Source organism: Phacochoerus africanus, chromosome 4, assembly GCF_016906955.1.
Source record: "Phacochoerus africanus isolate WHEZ1 chromosome 4, ROS_Pafr_v1, whole genome shotgun sequence".
NCBI lineage: Eukaryota > Metazoa > Chordata > Mammalia > Artiodactyla > Suidae > Phacochoerus > Phacochoerus africanus.
The window spans coordinates 97,824,867-97,843,809 of NC_062547.1; the positions used below are offsets into that span (position 1 = coordinate 97,824,867).

The window sequence follows — 18,943 nt, forward strand, 5'->3', positions numbered from 1 at the left end:
GCCAGGGATCGAACCTGCAACCTCATGGTTCCTAGTCAGATTCGTTAACCATTGTGCAACAACAGGAACTCCAGGCACCTAGATTCTTAGTAAAAACAGATGATAGTTGATAAGTAAGTACAGAATAGAAAGAAACTCACAAAAAGTGGCTGAGAAGACTCTGCCCACTTCTCTTTTTAGGTAATACTGAATCTCAGAGGCAAGAAAAACTAAGATTGGTTAGAACTGTTTTCAGTGAGATCTGCATATAGAAGTTCCCAGGCCAGAGATCGAATCTGAGCCACAGCTGCAACTGATGCCGCAGCTGTGGCAACGCTGGGTACTTTAAACAACCCTGCTGGGTGGGGATTGAACCTGTGCCTCCACAGTGACCTGAGCTGCTGCAGTCTGATTCTGAACCCACTGTGCCACAATAGGAACTCCTGTTTTCAGTGGGATCTTAATTTCAAGAAAATTGTTTTTGTGACTTTTACTTTTCAGTTCTATGAAGAATTGAATGTTTGCAAAGAGTTATAGATGGCAAAAATCTATCTTTAAATTTTTGATGGTGTCTTTTCATAATTTCAGAATTGTTTATTGATTGTTTTTTGAAGGTAGAACGGTGCCATATAATGATGGTTCAAGAAATCACCTTTAGGAGTTCCCGTTGTGGCGCAGTGGTTAACAAACCCGACTAGGAACCATGAGGTTGCGGGTTCGGTCCCTGCCCTTGCTCAGTGGGTTAACGATCCGGCGTTGCCGTGAGCTGTGGTGTAGGTTGCAGACACGGCCCGGATCCTGCGTTGCTGTGGCTCTGGCATAGGCTGGCGGCTACAGCTCTGATTTGACCCCTAGCCTGGTAACCTCTATATGCCGCGGGAGCGGCCCAAAGAAATAGCAAAAAGACAAAAAGACAAAAAAAAAAAAGAAATCACCTTTAGACACATGGTCCTTATATTTCAAAGGAGCAGAAAGGCCAGTGTGTCTTTTCCTTGACAGAGAGATCTTTCACATACTCAGAATTGGTAGCTGTGTGAATAAATCTTGGCTTAAAAATCCTTTGAGGCTTTTGAATTTGCCTCAAAGGATTTAGGATTCTAACTCTTTGATTTTGTGCCTTGCCAAAGTGGAGCTGAGAATGTACGACTGAAGTCCATAATCTTAGCCCCCACATAGCTCTAGAACTGAAGCATCACCTCCAAGTTTTGGATACTTATTCTTAGGAAAAAAAATCAGTATCAACAAGTCTCATGTTTGTACACAGACTATGGAAATCGCAGTCCAAGTAAAGTGATTGTTTTCGGCCCTAACAAAATTAAATAAGGCGAGGGAATTTGAATAGTGTCTCTTGCTTTCCTTTACCATGTTTTTCTGCTTTCCCATTTCTGTAAGATGTGTTGACTTATGCTTCACTCATTTTTTCATTAAATAAACATGTCTTGAGGGCCTGTTATATGCAGAGGACTGTGCTAGGTGCTGGAAATGCAGAGGTATCCAATATGGGCAAGGTCATTGTCCTGAAGATGATTTTGTTCTAAGGAGAGAGTAGGAATAAATGCAAATTGTGATGAGTGCAATGAAAGAGGCTGAGAGGACAAGCTTCTCTATATACAGAGAATAGAAAGATCCTTCTGAGAATGTGGCATTTCAGCAAAAACATAAAAGATGAGAAAGGGTCATGTGAAAGGTGGGAGAGAAGAGAGTCCTAAGCCTCAAGGGCAACCAGCTGTGGCAAAATGAAGGAAAGGGCTTGACTCATTCAAGGATCTGGAACATGAGTGTGGCTCAATGTGTGGAGGAAGAGAGTGGTATTTGATAGAAAAGATACGATCTATTTATACTGGGTTTTATAGTCCACGGTAAGGAGTTTGCTAGCTCTTCCTTCCTTCCTTCCTTCCTTCCTTCCTTCCTTCCTTCCTTCCTTCCTTCCTTCCTTCCTTCCTTCCTTCCTTCTTTCTTTCCTTCCTCTCTCTCTCTCTTTCTCTCTCTCTCTCTTTCTCTCTTTCTTCCACAGCATATGGAGGTTCCCAGGCTAGGGGTCGAATCAGAGCTATAGCTGCTGGCCTACACCACAGCCATGGCAATGACAGATCCAAGCCGCATCTTTGGCCTATAGCACAGGTTGCGGCAACGCCGGACCCTTACCCCACTGAGCTAGGCCAGGGATTGAACCTGCATCCTCATGAATGCTAGTCAGATTTGTTTGTGCTCAGCCACCATGGAAACTCCTCCTGCATTTTATTTTTAAGTGCAGTTAGGATCCTTTAAAGCTTTTTCCATGAAAGCTTTTTTTTTTTTTTTTTTTAAATTATTATGGAAGAGTTTAAACATACACAAAAGTAGAAGAAATAATATAGTGAACCTCCATGAATCCATTGCCCAGTTAAGGACAAGATCCAAGATATGACTCCAAATGTATGATTAATGCAAAAGTGGATGAGTGATTAAAACAAGCCAGTTGAAAATATGAAAGTGATAAAAATAAACCGTTGGGCACACCTGAAACTAACACAATTTTCTAAGTCAACTATACTCCAATAAAATTTATTTTAAAAAATGTAGTTAAGCCCAAATTTTGAACTTGGATGCAAATGACTGAGATGTTAATAATGAAACGTTTCATATGAACTCTTTAAAGATATTTGGATGGGGAGTATAGATATAGATATGGATATAGGTATGACTGATTAAGACAAAATTATTCTCTTGGTGGTGTTCCAGAGTGCATAGTACCCCATGTTCTCCCTGATGCTGAATTTTATCTTTTCATTATTTTCCAAAAAAGGGAAGACTATCATGTTGTTAAAATGTGTATTTCTGTAACTGCTAATAAATAAATATTTGCAGCATTTGGAAAAGAAATAAAAACTGTTGGTACCACTAATGGTAGATTGCAAAGTGTTTGTAAAAGCCATGGCAGACAGGATTAAAGTGACTGTGCATATTTAAGAAAATTGAGGATATAGGAAATTTAGAGATACACTTTTAATACTGAGTCACCTATACCTCCTAAAACCTTATAGTCAAGGGCTTTTTTCTTTCTTTCTTTTTTTTTTCTTTTTGGAAAAAATTATATAAGCTCACAAGGATAGAAGAAGAGAGGAGACAGTAGCAATTCAGTTTTTGAGCCAGAAGAAGATAGACGACTAGTCATTGGCTTAGCAGACCCATGGCAGCTTAACCCAAGCTAGCAGGCCAAGAAATAGTTAAATTTGCACAGAAGAATCCTCAGACGGTGTAGGAAATGGTAGCACCAGATATGTCTCTAACTGTGGGTGGTGTTGAGTAAAACACAGGGTGAAAGCTGCACTGCTGATGACTCCCTGTTAATAAATAACACTGCTACTGTTTATTACCTGGAAACAGTAAAACAAAACGAAACATGGTTTCTTCACCGGGGTTCTGAGACATGTTTGAGTGTGAGGGTCCCTATAGAAAACGGGAGATTAAATGACCATATGATTATAGCTTGCTGAGACTCCATTGCTTTTCCTGCCCTTGGTCCCAGAAGCCTTCATAATTGTGTCTCAGTTTTCTAGAGAGGAAAATGGAAGATGCTTCTTTGGTCACCCTGAGGGTAAAATCTTTTCTAAATATACTAAAATTGAGACTTTCTTTTTTTTGTTTTTTGTTTTTTTTTCTTTTTTAGGGCTGCACCCACAACATGGAAGTTCCCAGGCTAGGGGTCTAATCAGAGATACAGCTGCCAGCCTACACCGCAGCCTCAGCAACGTGGGATCTGAGCCGCGTATGTGACCTACCCCACTGCTCACAGGAATGCCAGATCCTCAACACACTTGAGTGAGACTAGGGATCGAACCCCCATCCTCATGGATGCTAGTCAGATTTGTTTCCTCTTCGCCACAATGGGAAGTCCTAAAATTGAGACTTTCTAATAAAAGGCTTACCCATTTCACCTAGTGTTGACAAGTGAAACACTCCCACACATGCTCAGTGCTTCAGATCATCGTTTTGTTCTCCCATTCTTAATCATATGCAGATATACTGATCATATATTCAGAGTATTGAGTCATCATTTTAGTCTCTGACTTTTGAATATGTGCTGATAATCAAGATTACTAGACATCTGAAGAAATCTTATGTAGAAGATAGATTCCAGAATAAGTATTTTCTGAGAGATAAAAGAATGTTTACTGGATTAAAGGGAAGAGAATAGGGTGCCATTAAATTCTTAGAAATTGAAAAGAGCATGGCATAAATCAAAACAATTAGTAGAAGAATTGAAATTTACTGAATTAAATTCTCTGAAAATATAGCAAAAATCAAAGGATTGTCAATTAAAAAAATTAAAGATAAGAAAATGAGAGGATTAATTTGAGAATATCAGTATTAAATAATAGTTTTAGGATGAAAGAGCAATGAAAATGGAAGGGGGGGCAGTTATTATGAATTAATACAAGAAAAATTTCCGGGTCTGAAGGGTGAATGTCAGATCAAAAGGGACTGAGTGCTCATTCAAATGGACAAAAATTAAACCCATTCTAAGAAAAATCCTGTGCTATTTCATGATGTTTGTGGACAAAGAGCAGAACCTTTCAGAAAGGACAACACAAAAAAGCAAATGCGTATAACACTTCAGAATCAAAATGATTTTGGGTGTTTTAAGAGCAGCACTGGAAGCTTGAATACAATGGAACAAGACTTTCAGAGTAATGAAAGAACAGTAATTTTACTTAAAATTCTATATCCAGAGAAAGTATTAGTTGATTAATGTCTTAATTTCTAACATGTAAGACCTAAAACATTTATCTTTACATACCTTTTATTTGAGGATGTTCTTCATTAAAACAAAAGAACAAACCAAGTAAACCAAAAAAAGAGGTAAACATGGAATCAGCAAACATAGGAAAGAATCACATGGAATCCCAGGATGATGTAAAAAGGGATCTCAGGATGACTTTTGTGTTCTCTGCAGTCTTGATTAATATAGATTTGATGGTGTGTGGTCTAGGAAAGTGCAAGTTAGCAGATTTTGTGTCTGCATTTCCCTAGAGGGTGGATTGCTAGGTATTGTAAGAGCCAGTGGGAACCATCATTTTATTGGTGAGATTACAATGATGATGGTGTGTAGTTGAGATGGTGAACATGATTCCATGATGAGTGTCTACAGTGAGGCCTAGTATCTATTTCTCTATTAACCACAGTTTTGAAAAAAAAAAAAAAAAAGTATTGATTCTTGTAGTCTGTATTCAGAAGAAAACAGAATTTTTTGCAGGAATTTTCTCCTATAGATATACATCTTATTATATGCATAGATTCTCTCTTCAGAAACAGATGTTGGGAGCTGTGATGAACTATGGGGAAAAGCATATGGTTGGTGGAGGCAGGTGTGAGGGAGACTTATTTTTTATTGTTTACTTTTTTGTTCCTTTAAAATATTGTACCACATCTTTATATGTTATTTGAAGAGGCATAAAATAAAATATATACCTTAAAATTATAAAGTAAAAAAAAAATAAAGGTAAGAAACTTTACTTATCTGAATAACTATGAGAATTTCTTTTATCATTTAAAAATATTTAGCATTTCCTCAGTTTATAGCATTTGATTATTGTCCTTCGGCAAGTTGCACATTTAAGTTTTGTTTAGATATTGAAGAAGGGAAAGGCCAATTTTTTTTGTAGTACTTGCCAAACACAAATCATGTAGATTAAGAATTCTTAGCGGCTGAATAATTGATAATATGAATGATGAAACTTCTCTTGTTCCACAGGAGTAATTCTATAGTTTTAGAATGCCCTTTAGTAAATGTAATAGAATTCAAGTAATTCTAAACGTGAAAACCTTGCTCCATTAGTATCATATTTTCAGTGTGAATTACCTGGTGGTCACACCGTGGGAAGATGGCATTAACAAGGCAAAAGCTAAAGCTAAAAAGTCAATGTATCCCTTCAATTCTTTTTTTTTTTTTTGGCTTTTTGCCATTTCTTGGGCCCCTCCTGTGGCATATGGAGGTTACCAGGCTAGGGGTCGAATCGGAGCTTTAGCCACAGTCCTACGCCAGAGCTACAGCAATGCAGGATCCGAGCCGCGTCTGCGACCTACACCACAGCTCATGGCAACGCCGAATCGTTAATCCACTGAGCAAGGGCAGGGACCGAACCCGCAACCTCATGGTTCCTAGTCGGATTCGTTAACCACTGCACCACGATGGGAACTCCATCCTTTCAATTCTAATAATCCACCTTGTCCTGTGATTCACAGAGTTGTGCAGTTATTTTTGTGGAATTTAAAAAGACAAAGTTAACTTTAAAATTGATGAAAGGTTTTGTATAAAAGTTGGTTACTGCAAAATCAGCAAACTCTGTTGAATTCTCATGGTTTTCTTTGCATTGTCATCTCTTGAGTCCTGATTCTCATTTATTTGTTGTTTTCTGTTTCTACGGACTTACTGAAACTTAAAGTAGAAGACTATTCCCAATTATTCAGAATACGTATATTTACTATACCTTTTCCAAGGTACCTGTTTCATAAGGGGCAAGATGGGAGGAAGGTAATATCCTAGATAACAGGATTTGGAATTCAGTGATTATTATATTGCGTTGGCAGGTATTGTCTTATAAATGAAATTTAGTATGTTTATGTGGTAAGTGATACAAGTGAGGAATGAAATTAGCAAATACCAGTAGGTTTTCAGAAGGGAAGAAAGAGCTAGGCAAAAAAGCAAGAGGAAAAAAAAAAAAAAGCAAGAGGTCAGAATGAATGCCAAGCTAATTTGAAGGAGCATGATACTGGGGTTCCTTATGACACTCAAAAGGGCATTAACTTTTTCAAAATACTGAATCAATGTGGTATATACTCCTGTCCTGCTTTGTTCTATTGTGAAGCATTTTTGGTTTGTCTACGTGTCCTAAATTTTCTCATTAGTCATTGTCCATTTCAAGGTGAGGGGGTGAGTACTGTATATGGTAATACTTGCAGGAGAACGGGAAGGGTAGCTGATGTGGTGTCCTTTCACAGATGTTTAGAATTACTATGACTGTTGAGTGGAGGAGGAGGGATCTTCCACTTGATACATCCTAGCATAAGTTCATAGTGTCCCAGGTTTGAATCTAGTGGATAAATACTGATGCTGAAAGTGACTGAATATCCAGCCCAACCTGGCCAGGGCAAGAAATATGTAATTTATTGCCTCAGCAACTGAAAAGGCAAGGGTGAAGCTGGATTCAGCAACCTAAGCTTGATTATCAAGACTTGGCTCCTCTCCCCCTCTTGGCTCTGTCTTTGGCTGTACTGGCTTCATTTTTGGGCCTAAGTGGAAGCTGGCCGCAATCAACACAATCCTGAACCCAGCAGTGGAGGGAATCTGCATCCTTATGTTTTAGCAAAAGTCTCAGACTTGTGTCTCGTTGGCTTTGATTGGGCTGATCTAAATCCTATATCCTTCCCTGTGAGTACCTTGAAGCCAAGGGCCATCTCTTGTGGATCTTGTGTCCTCAGTGATTGGCACAGGTTTACACAATATATTGTAGGCGCTCAGTGTACAATTGTTATACCAGACTGTAAGCTACTCTTCTGAAAACAGCTGGTTTGCATTTTAAGGGCTCTTTTAATATATTCCTGATGTTAATTTCAGGTATTTTTTGCAGAATTAGGTGATTTATTGATTAGGTTGAATATGATTCCTAAACTTCAAGAACCTAAGACTTTGTGCCTTCATGCTATCAGGACTCCATCAAAATTTCACAGTATAATGCAGGAAATAAAGTACCCTAAATGTCACATTGTTTTAATACAATAAGAGATCTATTAAGAGATAAGACATCTAGTGGCAGAAATAGTTTTCGTTTTTTTCGAATCATACTGAGCAAAAGTGGGAGGTGTAAGGGGATTATACTTGGAAAGAGAAGACTTGAATATTGGAATATCTTGTCACTACAGAGCAGAGGAATGATCAGAAGAAGCTAAAATTATTCTTCCACAATTGTGACAGAATATGATTTAAGCACATTATGATCTTTAAACATAAGTTGTTTGAAATTCATTTTGGTGGTCTGGTGGGTCATGTAAAACATCTATTAAGTCTAATAAGAGAAAAAGTGACCTGAAATAGATATAAGACTTATGTATTCTGTCAGTTACTAATGCCTCGTCTTCTGAGTTTCATAAAGGAAATTACAAAGATTAGATTTTTAATATGATAGAGAAAATGTACCTAGTTACTCTAAAAAAGAAACTATTCAGCATTTGTGTAATTATGCCTGTCATGTAATGGGAACTTCACCTTCAAAGCTTTTTCTTCATCTTTAACTTCCTTTGAGTGCCAACTTTGCCTCAGCAACTTTTCTTACAAGTTGAAAAGATGAAAGCAGAGGAGATTCAATTATCAGTGATGTCACAATTTGAGGCATTTCCAATCATGCTTGTTTGTTCATTTTGTATAATCTCAAAACTCACTGGTGTGCTCCAAATTAAATAATTTATTGACTTAACCACAAAATCTTGGAGCTCTAATTGCCTGGGAAGCTGCAAGAATGCACCATTTGAGCTCATTGGTCCTGACATTAAAAGATGCTGTTAAATATTTAAAGTAGTCAATAGAACCACAATTTCAGTTAAATAAATGTAGTGTTTATCAGAATAATAAGGTGCAAACTTTTAGGAGACTTGTATTTAAGCATTTTTTAGGATAATTTTTGTTGTGCGTGAGTTTAAAATACTCGAATGCTTGGAAACATTCTACCGTGTTATTCAAGACAGAGATATGTGATTTATAGAAATCATATGAAAGAGGCAGTCTAGTGTGGTTATGGGTAGAGTCTGGAGGCACAGCCCTGGATTCAACTGACTCCTAAATAACATAACTAAGCTCTCTGTGCTTTAGTTCCCTCAGCTATAAAATGGGGTTAATAATACTTGCACTTTCTTCTTCGAGACCTTGTGCAGATTAGATGTGTTACTGTATATAAAGTACCCAGAACAATGGTATTATAAGCACTTGCTCTTATGATTACATTCTATAGGTCATTGAAGTTTTTCTTCAGGATATATAAAATATTAAAATGCTATATAGTAATATGTAGAAAAATAGATGAAAAAGTCTGCAGTAAGTTCAAGCATATCGTGTTGAAAAATTCAGACATTAACTTAAAGCTACAAAGGTGATCTATTTTATACCTACTTTAGGACACAACTCCTCCCACTTTCTCACACCTGTGGATAGTGTATTTCAAAGGGTGTCCCAGGATCAGTTGTGTTGGAATCAATAGGGCTGCTTGGTAAATGCAGATTCTTGTGCCCTACTCTACACTCACTGAATCAGAATTTCTGGGTTTGCGAATTGGCATTTTTATCAAACGTTGGAGTTGATTGTTAGGCATGACAAATTTTGAGAGCTTACATTCCCCATTGTTTATGATTCCCTCTTCTCATACTATAACTCACTCTCAGTCTTTTTCACTTAGAACTTCACTTATTTTCCTCAGCTGAAGGTTCTATCACAAGCTATGTTTAAGGAATTGAGATTTTTTCTTGCACAATAACCATAGGCCAAATTTGTTTTTTTACCTGGGTATTTTCTGTATTTTCTTTCTTGGCCCTAGTTTATTTCTCTCCCATTATTTGTCTTAAGTGAGGTGTAAAATCATTCTGGCTTTAGAACTTCACAGATCTTTAAATGTCTCTGGTTAAGCCCAGAACTCCCAGTTTCCTGCTTCATCTAGACATTCCCTTTTTCCTTCTTTCTCTCATCTTTTTTCTTTCCTTTTTCTCAGTACACATTCCTGGCTTAGAAGTTGGGAGAGTTTGCACTTGGTCGGGGAGAACTATTTTATTTCTTCTCTTAAATCCCTTAGCCGCATGGCAAGCTTTCTAAGAGAGAAGGCACAGGTGCAAAAAGTGCCTCAGTCCTCCAGAACCTCTGTCCCTATTGGTCTCTCTCCTGGGCTCTGAACTCTGCATCTCTGTCTATGTCCATAAACATTTTGGACATCATTAAGCAATCTCAGACAGCATTGTTTGAACATACCGACTGAGAAAATTGCATTTTAACCCCAAAGTATATCAAGAACTTGTGTATTTGGTGGTTCCTAAATATAAAGCTATGTGTAGCCATGTAGAAATACCAGATACATGAAAATTTTATTACTTCTTGACCACAGTAAAGATGAATAGGAAGCATTTTGGCTCATAGAGCATAGAATGCAGCTCTTCTTTAAAACGCATGAACTTGTTATGTTCGTGTGACTGATCACATAATCCTTTGGAATCTTAATGATCCGTGAGATAAATTGTTCACATTTTTAGAGGTACATCTACATTACAAAACAGCAGCTCTTTCAAGAGGCCATTGCACTGTTGTGCTTTTGAAAACACTTGAATCACACAATATTGGAAGTAGGAGCAATATTGACGACTCAGAAACACACACTGAACTTAGAAGAAAACAATAGAAGTTATGGAAAAGAAAGAAAACATTTGGCCAACTTTGCTTAGGCCAGATTTGCTTAGTTTTTAAAGCAACATGGACATTTTCTAAGAAATGGTATTAGTATTTTAGCTAGTAAAATGGGAGAAATTTAAGTCCTGGAAATTTATCTGTTCTTCGAAAGGATTAGTGTTTCCTTGCAATAAATGTTTTAAAAAATTCTGAAGACAAACTTATAAAAAAAGAAGACACAAGCAAGAAATCAATTTATTAATAAGCTTTTAGCTTTGCTTTATGAAAGTTTCAGGAGTTTGCTCATATTTATATGATCATCAAATAATTAATATTCCACTAAGATGATCGACCCATTTGATGATTTTTAGTTTGGCTTGGGTTTTACAGTGTGATTTGGGGAATGATGGGCTTTAATTCAGTTTTCATGTTGCTGCTCAGGTTTTTCTTAGAATAAATTGGAGGAACAATTTTTTAAAATAAACTAAATTTAATAAATAACTTTAATGCTAGTTATAACTGTTATGTTAATATGTTAAGTTGAAGAAAAAAGTGCTTAAGAACAGTATACAGAACCACAAAGGAGATCGTGATTTTTAATTTATTTCTGTGATCACATATTTGAAGTGGATGGCTTAATAGTTGATGTATATATGTCTTAGTTGCTTACTAACTCTTTACTCTGTGTTTATATATCTGTAGGTAATGCAATCTAATGAAAATATATTAGATATATTTTGTGAAAAAAAATCTTTTTTTTTTTTTTTCTATAGGGATGCCCTCTGCATCTTTATTAGTAAATCTTCTTTCAGCTTTACTCGTCCCTTTTGTGTTTGGAGAAACAGAAATAAGGTTTGCTGGACAAACAGAATTTGTAGTTAATGAAACAAGTACAACAGTTATTCGTCTTGTCATTGAAAGGATAGGAGACCCAGCAAATGTCACGGCGATTGTATCGGTAAGAAATGATGGTAGTTCCATTTTTACAGAAATAGATATGATATTTCTTAGTTTCAAGGACACATTTTTTTTTAACTGTTTGAGATTCTCAGTAGTTACATTATGATAAAAATTTGCAGATAAACTCTGTATTCCTTTCATATCTCTTAAAAGTTCACAGAGTGCTCCAAGGTAGCATGTGCATTTGATAATATCATATTTTAAAGTCATAGGCTGGTTATTTTTAAATGTTCATATGTTTATTTAAAACAGAAAATCCAAAAATATCAAGAAGTATTTCTAATACTTATGTAATTTTATGTTGGGTAATTTGGATTCTCATTATCTCTGCTTGGATTTATTATTTAATGTCAGGCTTAGAGGTTTAGAGAAAGTGTATGAAATGTTTAAAAGTAGAAGAAGGATTATTAAAAAAACCTTCACTATGTCAGAGAGCTTTTTTTTGGGAGAAATTAAGTATATTAAGTAGAAGTTAGCTCGGATTGGTTAAACTAGTGCTTTATCTTACACATGGTTTAGTTAGTGGATGAATTGTATGTGCATATATTTGTATTTGTGTTTAACCTGAGAGTCATGTCATATAACCACTAAGGATATTGCAAACTCCTTGGAATTTTCATTTTCTTAAAAAAGTTTTTAAACAGTAGGTTGAATCCTCACATTGGAAAACATTGTAAAAGGAGAGAAAGAAGAAAAACTACCTATGAAAGAAACCCAATTATTATGATTTTGTGCATTGCTTTTAGTTTTTAATTTATGGCATGTGTATATGCTAATTGAATTAATTTTTAGTTTGAGTATATATTATGTTTGATAACCATCTGCATATGACTTTGATTGCATCCTAATAATTTTTTTAGGTTGCTCTGTCGTATCCACAACCTTTCTTGATAGTGGCGTCATCATTTCCCAGTCATTTCTCAACAGGTTTTCATTGAGGTTGCTTTCAGGTTTTGCTGTTGTTAAGTGCTGCTCTGGTGAATACATAGATATTAACACATACGTATCAATTTTTGCCTATTTTGGATTGTTCAATGATTTTGGGGGTTGAATTACTGTGGTTTTCTCCTTGTTTGTTTCAGTGGCTCTTGATATTTATTGCTCTCTCAAAGACAGTGCCACTTTTTATATTAAGGTATGAGTACAAGTTTTCCAACACCCTTAACAGCTTACTTGGATTTCTCAGTTATTTAAAATTAACTTTATTTTTGTAAATGAGAGCTAGAAATTGACTGCTATGTCCCTGTACAAATCCTTTATTTTTTATTTACAATAAATCATAGGTGTTTTTTTTGTTGTTGTTTTTTTGTTTTTGTTTTGTTTTTTTCTGTAGCTAAGCTGTTTTGAGTTCTTTTGGGTTTGCACAAGAAGTTGTTCCTTGGTAATTTCATAATTATTGCTTCCTTGAGAATCTTTGCAATGCTGATGTTACAGAATGTGAGCTTAAAAAGTTTTAAGGAAAAATTTATAATGACTAATAAGTTTGGAATGCTAAAAATTTGGGTCTTTTTTGGTGTTGTGGGAGAATATAAATAAAATTTCAGGTTGAAAGTTCTGTAAAGAAGTTTCGTTAACGGATTTTTTCTGATGTATTTTGGCAGGCAACTTACATCTCTTCTTTGGGAGAGATTTAGATCGTATTTGTTTTCCTGTTAGATTTCCTGTCATCCACTTCAGATCAGTCAAGAGGCAGAGAATAAAATTCACATCATTGCTTTCCTATAATCATTACTTTTCTATGTAATGGTTCCTTTACCTTTCAGAGCATAAACACTTGTTTTTGTGTAGAATCATTTCATTTATAGTGCTTTTTAAAGGTGATTTTTATCAGTCGTTAAATATTTGTTTTGTTTTTGCACATCTTGTTTATAAACGTGTCATTTGATGATTCATGTTTTTTTTCTGTTGATTGCTCCAATTAGCATCAATTTTGCTTGTCCTGACACGATATTATGTAAGAACTATCTATGTTTTTCATCTGGTAGCTGTATGGAGATGACACTGGTGACTTTGTTGACACATACGCTGCAGCTTTTATACCTGTTGGAGAAATAAATAGGACAGTGTACATAGCAGTATGTGATGATAATTTACCAGAGCCAGATGAAACTTTTATTTTTCACTTATCGTTGCAGGTAAGTCCTTCTTTGCCCCTTAAGCATAAACTCATAAAAATTTCACAATGCTTAAAAATCAGTTTTTCTAGAGATAAGCCAATTTAGATGACTGATGGTGGTTTTCGCAGAAGCCAGAACCAATAATCTCTTTGGCAATTCCACGGTCTGGTTATTCCTCAGACAATCTTGTTTAGAAGCTTCCACAACTAGTTTTTGGTTTAATTCAGCTTATTTAGGAATTGCCATGACAGATGCTCAAGAAAACCTTGTCTTCCCTTTGGCCCTTTTTTCTTTTGTCCCTCCCCTGCTACCAGATGCAGGAAGAATGACCATGACTTCTGAGTTCAAAGGAGAAGGATACAAAAAGCAGGCATGGAAGTGGGAGGTCCCTGTGCCTTAGAATACATTTGGAGTGCCCCTGGGAAAAATGCTTGAATACTCTGAGGTTTATTTGTCCTTTATGGCTTGATCTATTAGGTTGAGGCACTGACTGCTAACACTGCTCTACTTAATTTTTCTGAAGTGGTTTGAGAATTTTTTTACAATGATTTTGTTGGTATGATTAAAATTTTTATGAAAATGATGCTTGAAGCAGTCATGGTTTGCTTTTGTAAATCACTCTTTTTCATATTCCTTTATTCTGGTATTGAATATTAAATGTAGCAAACTCTTCCCACTTGTATCAGAAAAATTGTTTTAATATTTTAGCTTTAATTTGGCTCTATGATTTATAGACTAATTCTTAAGTTTCAGCATCTTCTATAGTGTAAGAATCACCTTTGAGTAGAATTTCATGCTGTTACTTAATTCTCTGTTATATTAGTAATAACATGGAGTAATTATATTGCTAGCCAGTGTTTATAATTATAATATCTTATATTTTAATAGTGATTATTAAAACTCTTTACAAATTCTTATTTGGGACTTTACTGTGCTGACTTAGTTTGGACTTATTTTCTTAATCTGTGCATTAAAAATATGCTTATAAATTCATATTTTGAATAAAGACTAATTCTCTTGAAGTAATTTTTTTTCCTCTTATGTTTAATTTATTAATTTTTTTTGATTTTTACTTTAGAAATCTTCAGCAAATGTGAAGCTTGGATGGCCAAGGACTGTTACTGTGACAATATTATCCAATGACAATGCGTTTGGAATTATTTCATTTAATATGGTATGGTTATAGTTTGATTAATCTTGTGGTTGCTAAATAATAGTTTATTAATTTTTTTGTCTTTTGTCTTTTTTTTTCTTTTCTAGGGCCGCTCCTGCGGCATATGGAGGTTCCCAGGCTAGGGGTCTAATTGGAGCCGTAGCTGTTGGCCTATGCCAGAGCCACAGCAAAGCCAGAACCGATCCGCGTCTGCGACCTCATGGCAACACCAGATCCTTAACCCACTGAGCAAGGCCAGGGATCGAATCCACAAGCTCATGTTTCCTAGTTGGATTCATTAACCACTGAGCTACGATGGGGAACTCCTAGTTTATTAATTTTGATGACTTTTTATGTTACTTGCTATCATCTTGTCTTTTGATATATGAATAAAATTTGCTCTGATTCCATCTGTAGTCCACATTCTAAGACTGTCTTTTCGTTTTACCTAAGTTTTCTTTGAAATGAGGGTGCCTGTGTGATTGTAGTCATCTCTTGCCCTAATCTCCTTCTGCTGATCCTTTCACCCGACTCATTCGTTACCTAGTTGGGTGGTCTCTAACTCGGATGTTGTTTTAGTCAGTTTGGTCTGCTATAACAAAATGGCACAGAGTGAGTGGCTTAAAAACAATAGAAGTGTATTTATTTTTTTATTTTATGATTTTATTTTTGTCATTATAGTTGATTTACAGTGTTCTGTCAGTTTCTACTGTACAGCAAAGTGACCCAGAAATTCCTTTTCTCACATTATCCTCCATCATGTTCTATCACAAGTGACTGGATATAGTTCCCTGTGCTATAGAACAGAATCTCATCGCTTATCTACTCCAATACAATAGTTTGCATCTATTAACCCCAAACTCCTAGTCCATCCCACTCCCTCCTCCTCCTCCTTGGCAACCCCAAGTCTGTTCTCCAAGTCCACAAGTTTCCAAGATCAGACCATCAGCAGATTTGGTGTTTGGTGTGGGCCTAGTTCCTGGTTCAGAGACATCTGTCTTTTTGCTGTGTTTTCAGATGGTGAAAGAGGCAAGAGAGCTCTCTGGGGTCTCTTTTAAAAGGATACTAATCCCATTCATGAGGGCTCCTGACCTAATCCCTTCCCAAAGGCCCCAGTTCCTAATGCCATCACACTGAGGGTTAGATTTCAACATGAATTTTGAGGGGGCACAAACCTTTAGTCAGTTGCAGACATTATAACTCAGTCCTTATGCTTGATGTCCCCAACTGCCACTTAAAAAAGCACTTTCTGTTAGCCTCCTCTGAAAGTTTGAAGTGATTTGAGACAAAAATATATTGAAAGAATATTGAAAAAACCTAAAAAGATGTGTCTATATGTATAACTTAATCACTTTGCTGTACAATAGAAATTATCACACCATTGTAAATCAACTATACTTCAATACAACTTTAAAAAATGAAGAAGGAAAAAAAAAAAAGAAAACAACTCACACCAAACAAGCAAAAAGTATATAATCAACAAGAACCTATTGTATAGGATAGGGAACTCAGTGGTCTGTAATGGGAAACCTATATGGGAAAAGAATCTGAAAAAGAATAGATACATGTAAAAGTATAACTGAATCACTTTGCTGTTCACCTGAAATTAATACATTGTAAATCACCAGTTCCCCGGTGGCTCAGCAAGTTAAGGATCTGTCATTGTCACTGCTAAGGCACATGTTGCTGCTGTGGTGCTGGTTTGATCCTTAGAACGTCCACATGCCACGGGTGTCACCAAAAAAAAAAGTATACTCCAATATAAAATGAAAATTAAATTGAAAAATGACCCTAAACTTAGAATTGAATAGCAGACATTATAGCTCTTAAAAATTCTGTAGCCATTCCCTACCTACCCTGAGATTTTCTTATTAATTAATATTTCTTGACCGTTAAAACTCCATGCCATCCCTCTCAGTTTTGCCCAAGAGTTAATTTTTTTTTCTCCCTTACCACCAAATTCCCGTGTCCCTGGCCAGTCCTATGTTCAGAGGGTTTTGTCTTTAGAAACAAACACAGGATAGAATCCCCCTTGAGAAAAATTATTTTCAGCTCTGAAATAAAATTTATTTCAAGTAAAATTGGATATTGCTCCTAAGTTTTAGTCTATAATAACCTTCCTGATTTGGAGTCTTTTTGAATCATGTTACTAATCATCATTACTAAAAGATGAGGTGAGACTCTCCAGCTTTTTATTTACTTTCCAATTTAGGTTGCTATTTCAATTGTATATTATATGTTATTTTCTTAATATCTTAAATTATCTTTGAAACAAGGGGGGCTATAGATACATATGATCTTTATAGTTGCAGTATCTTGATTAAAAAATAGGATACGTTCCCACAGTGGTTAATGAACCTGACTGGTATCTGTGAGGACTCGGGTTCGATCCCTGGCCTCATTCTGTGCATTAAGGATCTGGAGTTGCAGTGAGCTGTGATCTAGGTTGCAGATGTGGCTTGGATCCCTCATTACTGTGGCTTGGCATAGGCTGTTGGCTACAGCACCAATTGGACCTGTAGCCTGGGAACCTCCATGTGCTGCAAGTGTGGCCCTAAAAAGACCAAAAAAAAAAAAAAAAGAAAAGAAAAGAAAAAAAAAAGATACGTGGATAATGCCCATATAGAAGACCTTTTGTAACCTCCACTGTACCTATATTTACAAAAAATAATTTAATTAATGAATCACTTCTGTTTGAATGATAGGGAATTATAAATTAATTATGAACCAGACTCCCTTCATTGCCCATGTTTCTTCCTTACTGCCTTTCCTCTACCCTCACTCCCAACCTCAGACTCACTTGTTTAAAGCTTTCTTTCCTTCTTTCTTTTTGATATTAAATATCTTAGCCTATGGGAATGAATCCTAGTCTCTGTCATTGATCTCAGGTCCCTGATTATTGTGGCCTCAGAGCTGTCAGACAGCTTCTGACAGCAAATAAACTTTAACTATTGAGCTCACAGTAGTTACTGCATAGGCTGGCTTTGATGTCTGAACTGGATGATGATTATACTGATGATGAAGAAAATGATGATGATGATGATGATGAAAATTGTAGCCTATCGTTGCTGGGCCCTCACTATGTCTCGTATACTAAGATAAGCATTTATAGGTGAATTATCTCATTGAAACCGCTTTACAACCCTTTGAGACAGGCATTCCTATCCCTTTTGATGGATGGGGACATTGAGACATACTCTTGCCTGGAGAGATGGGCCCTGCTGCTGTAGCTAGTGTGTCCTTGGTCACTTCCCTCTTCTATTTCTGCTGTTAGTCAGCCGTGCCAGCATGTTCCAACATTTGAAGTCCTGTCTCCTTCTTCCCCTCAGTGATCACACCCTTAGAAAGTCATTACAGTTGTCTGTTTTTCAGAGGTAGACTGGCTGATGAGGGAATAGTGGTTGGGAGCAAGGCTGAACTGTAGTCCCAGTGAGCTACCTAGTCTGGAGGCAAAACTCATTTCTGTGACCTCTTGGGCCTCTGGAAGAATTAGAGTTTGCCTTTTTTTTTTTTGGTCTTTTGTCTTTTTAGGGCTGTACCCACGGCATATGGAAGTTCTCAGGCTAGGGGTCTAATAGGAGCTGTTGCTGCCCGCCTACACCACCGCCATAGCAATGCCAGATCTGAACCACGTCTGCAGCCTACACCACAGCATGGCAATGCTGGATCCTTAACCCACTGAGCGAGGCCAGGGATTGAACCCTCAACCTCATGGTTCTTAGTCGGATTCGTTTCCACTGTGCCAGGTCAGGAATTCCTGTGCCATTTTCCCATTAGATGACCTTTAAGATTTCTCAGCACAGCTGGTTGTTGGTAGGAGCAGTACAGGAACTTCTGTCTTTTGTTTTGCTAGTTTTGTGTTCCCTTTATACTATTATTTTAACCCTTTAGGCTTTATTATTAGCTACAGTTGGTGAATGTCAGGGAAACCACATGCTTAGAGTACAGTGTGGATTAATTTGTCTGCAGCAAGTTAGTACTTCTGGGTAGCAATTTGAATGACATCCTACCTCTGCTTGATCAAGCACCTGATGGTCTTTGCTCTTCCCAATAGCCTTTCTCAATCACAGTGAGTGAACCCCGGGGCAGAAATGAATCTGTGCCTCTTACTCTCATCAGAGAAAAAGGAACCTATGGGATGGTCACTGTGACTTTTGAGGTAAGTTTACTCTGAAATCATTTTAAATAGTAGTGCTTTGGAGTTCATACCAGCTGGCTACCGTTTGACAAATCAAGTCCTTTGTATAATAAGCATGACCCTTAAAGAAAATGAAATGAAAGTAAATACTTTCAGCTCCTGATAAATTTCATACATAATATAAAACTGTTTTCCTT

General features: G+C 36.6%; 1 protein-coding gene across 1 annotated transcript in view; it reads left to right on the top strand.

Moving 5' to 3' along the window:
• Positions 1-18,943, top strand: part of ADGRV1 (adhesion G protein-coupled receptor V1) — a 538,647-nt gene that overhangs the window by 29,206 nt on the left and 490,498 nt on the right. Inside the window, exons 2-5 of the mRNA XM_047778281.1 lie at positions 11,152-11,336; positions 13,324-13,473; positions 14,534-14,629; positions 18,663-18,767. Coding sequence (XP_047634237.1) covers positions 11,152-11,336; positions 13,324-13,473; positions 14,534-14,629; positions 18,663-18,767 — 536 coding nt within the window. The remainder of the gene's footprint in view (positions 1-11,151; positions 11,337-13,323; positions 13,474-14,533; positions 14,630-18,662; positions 18,768-18,943) is intronic.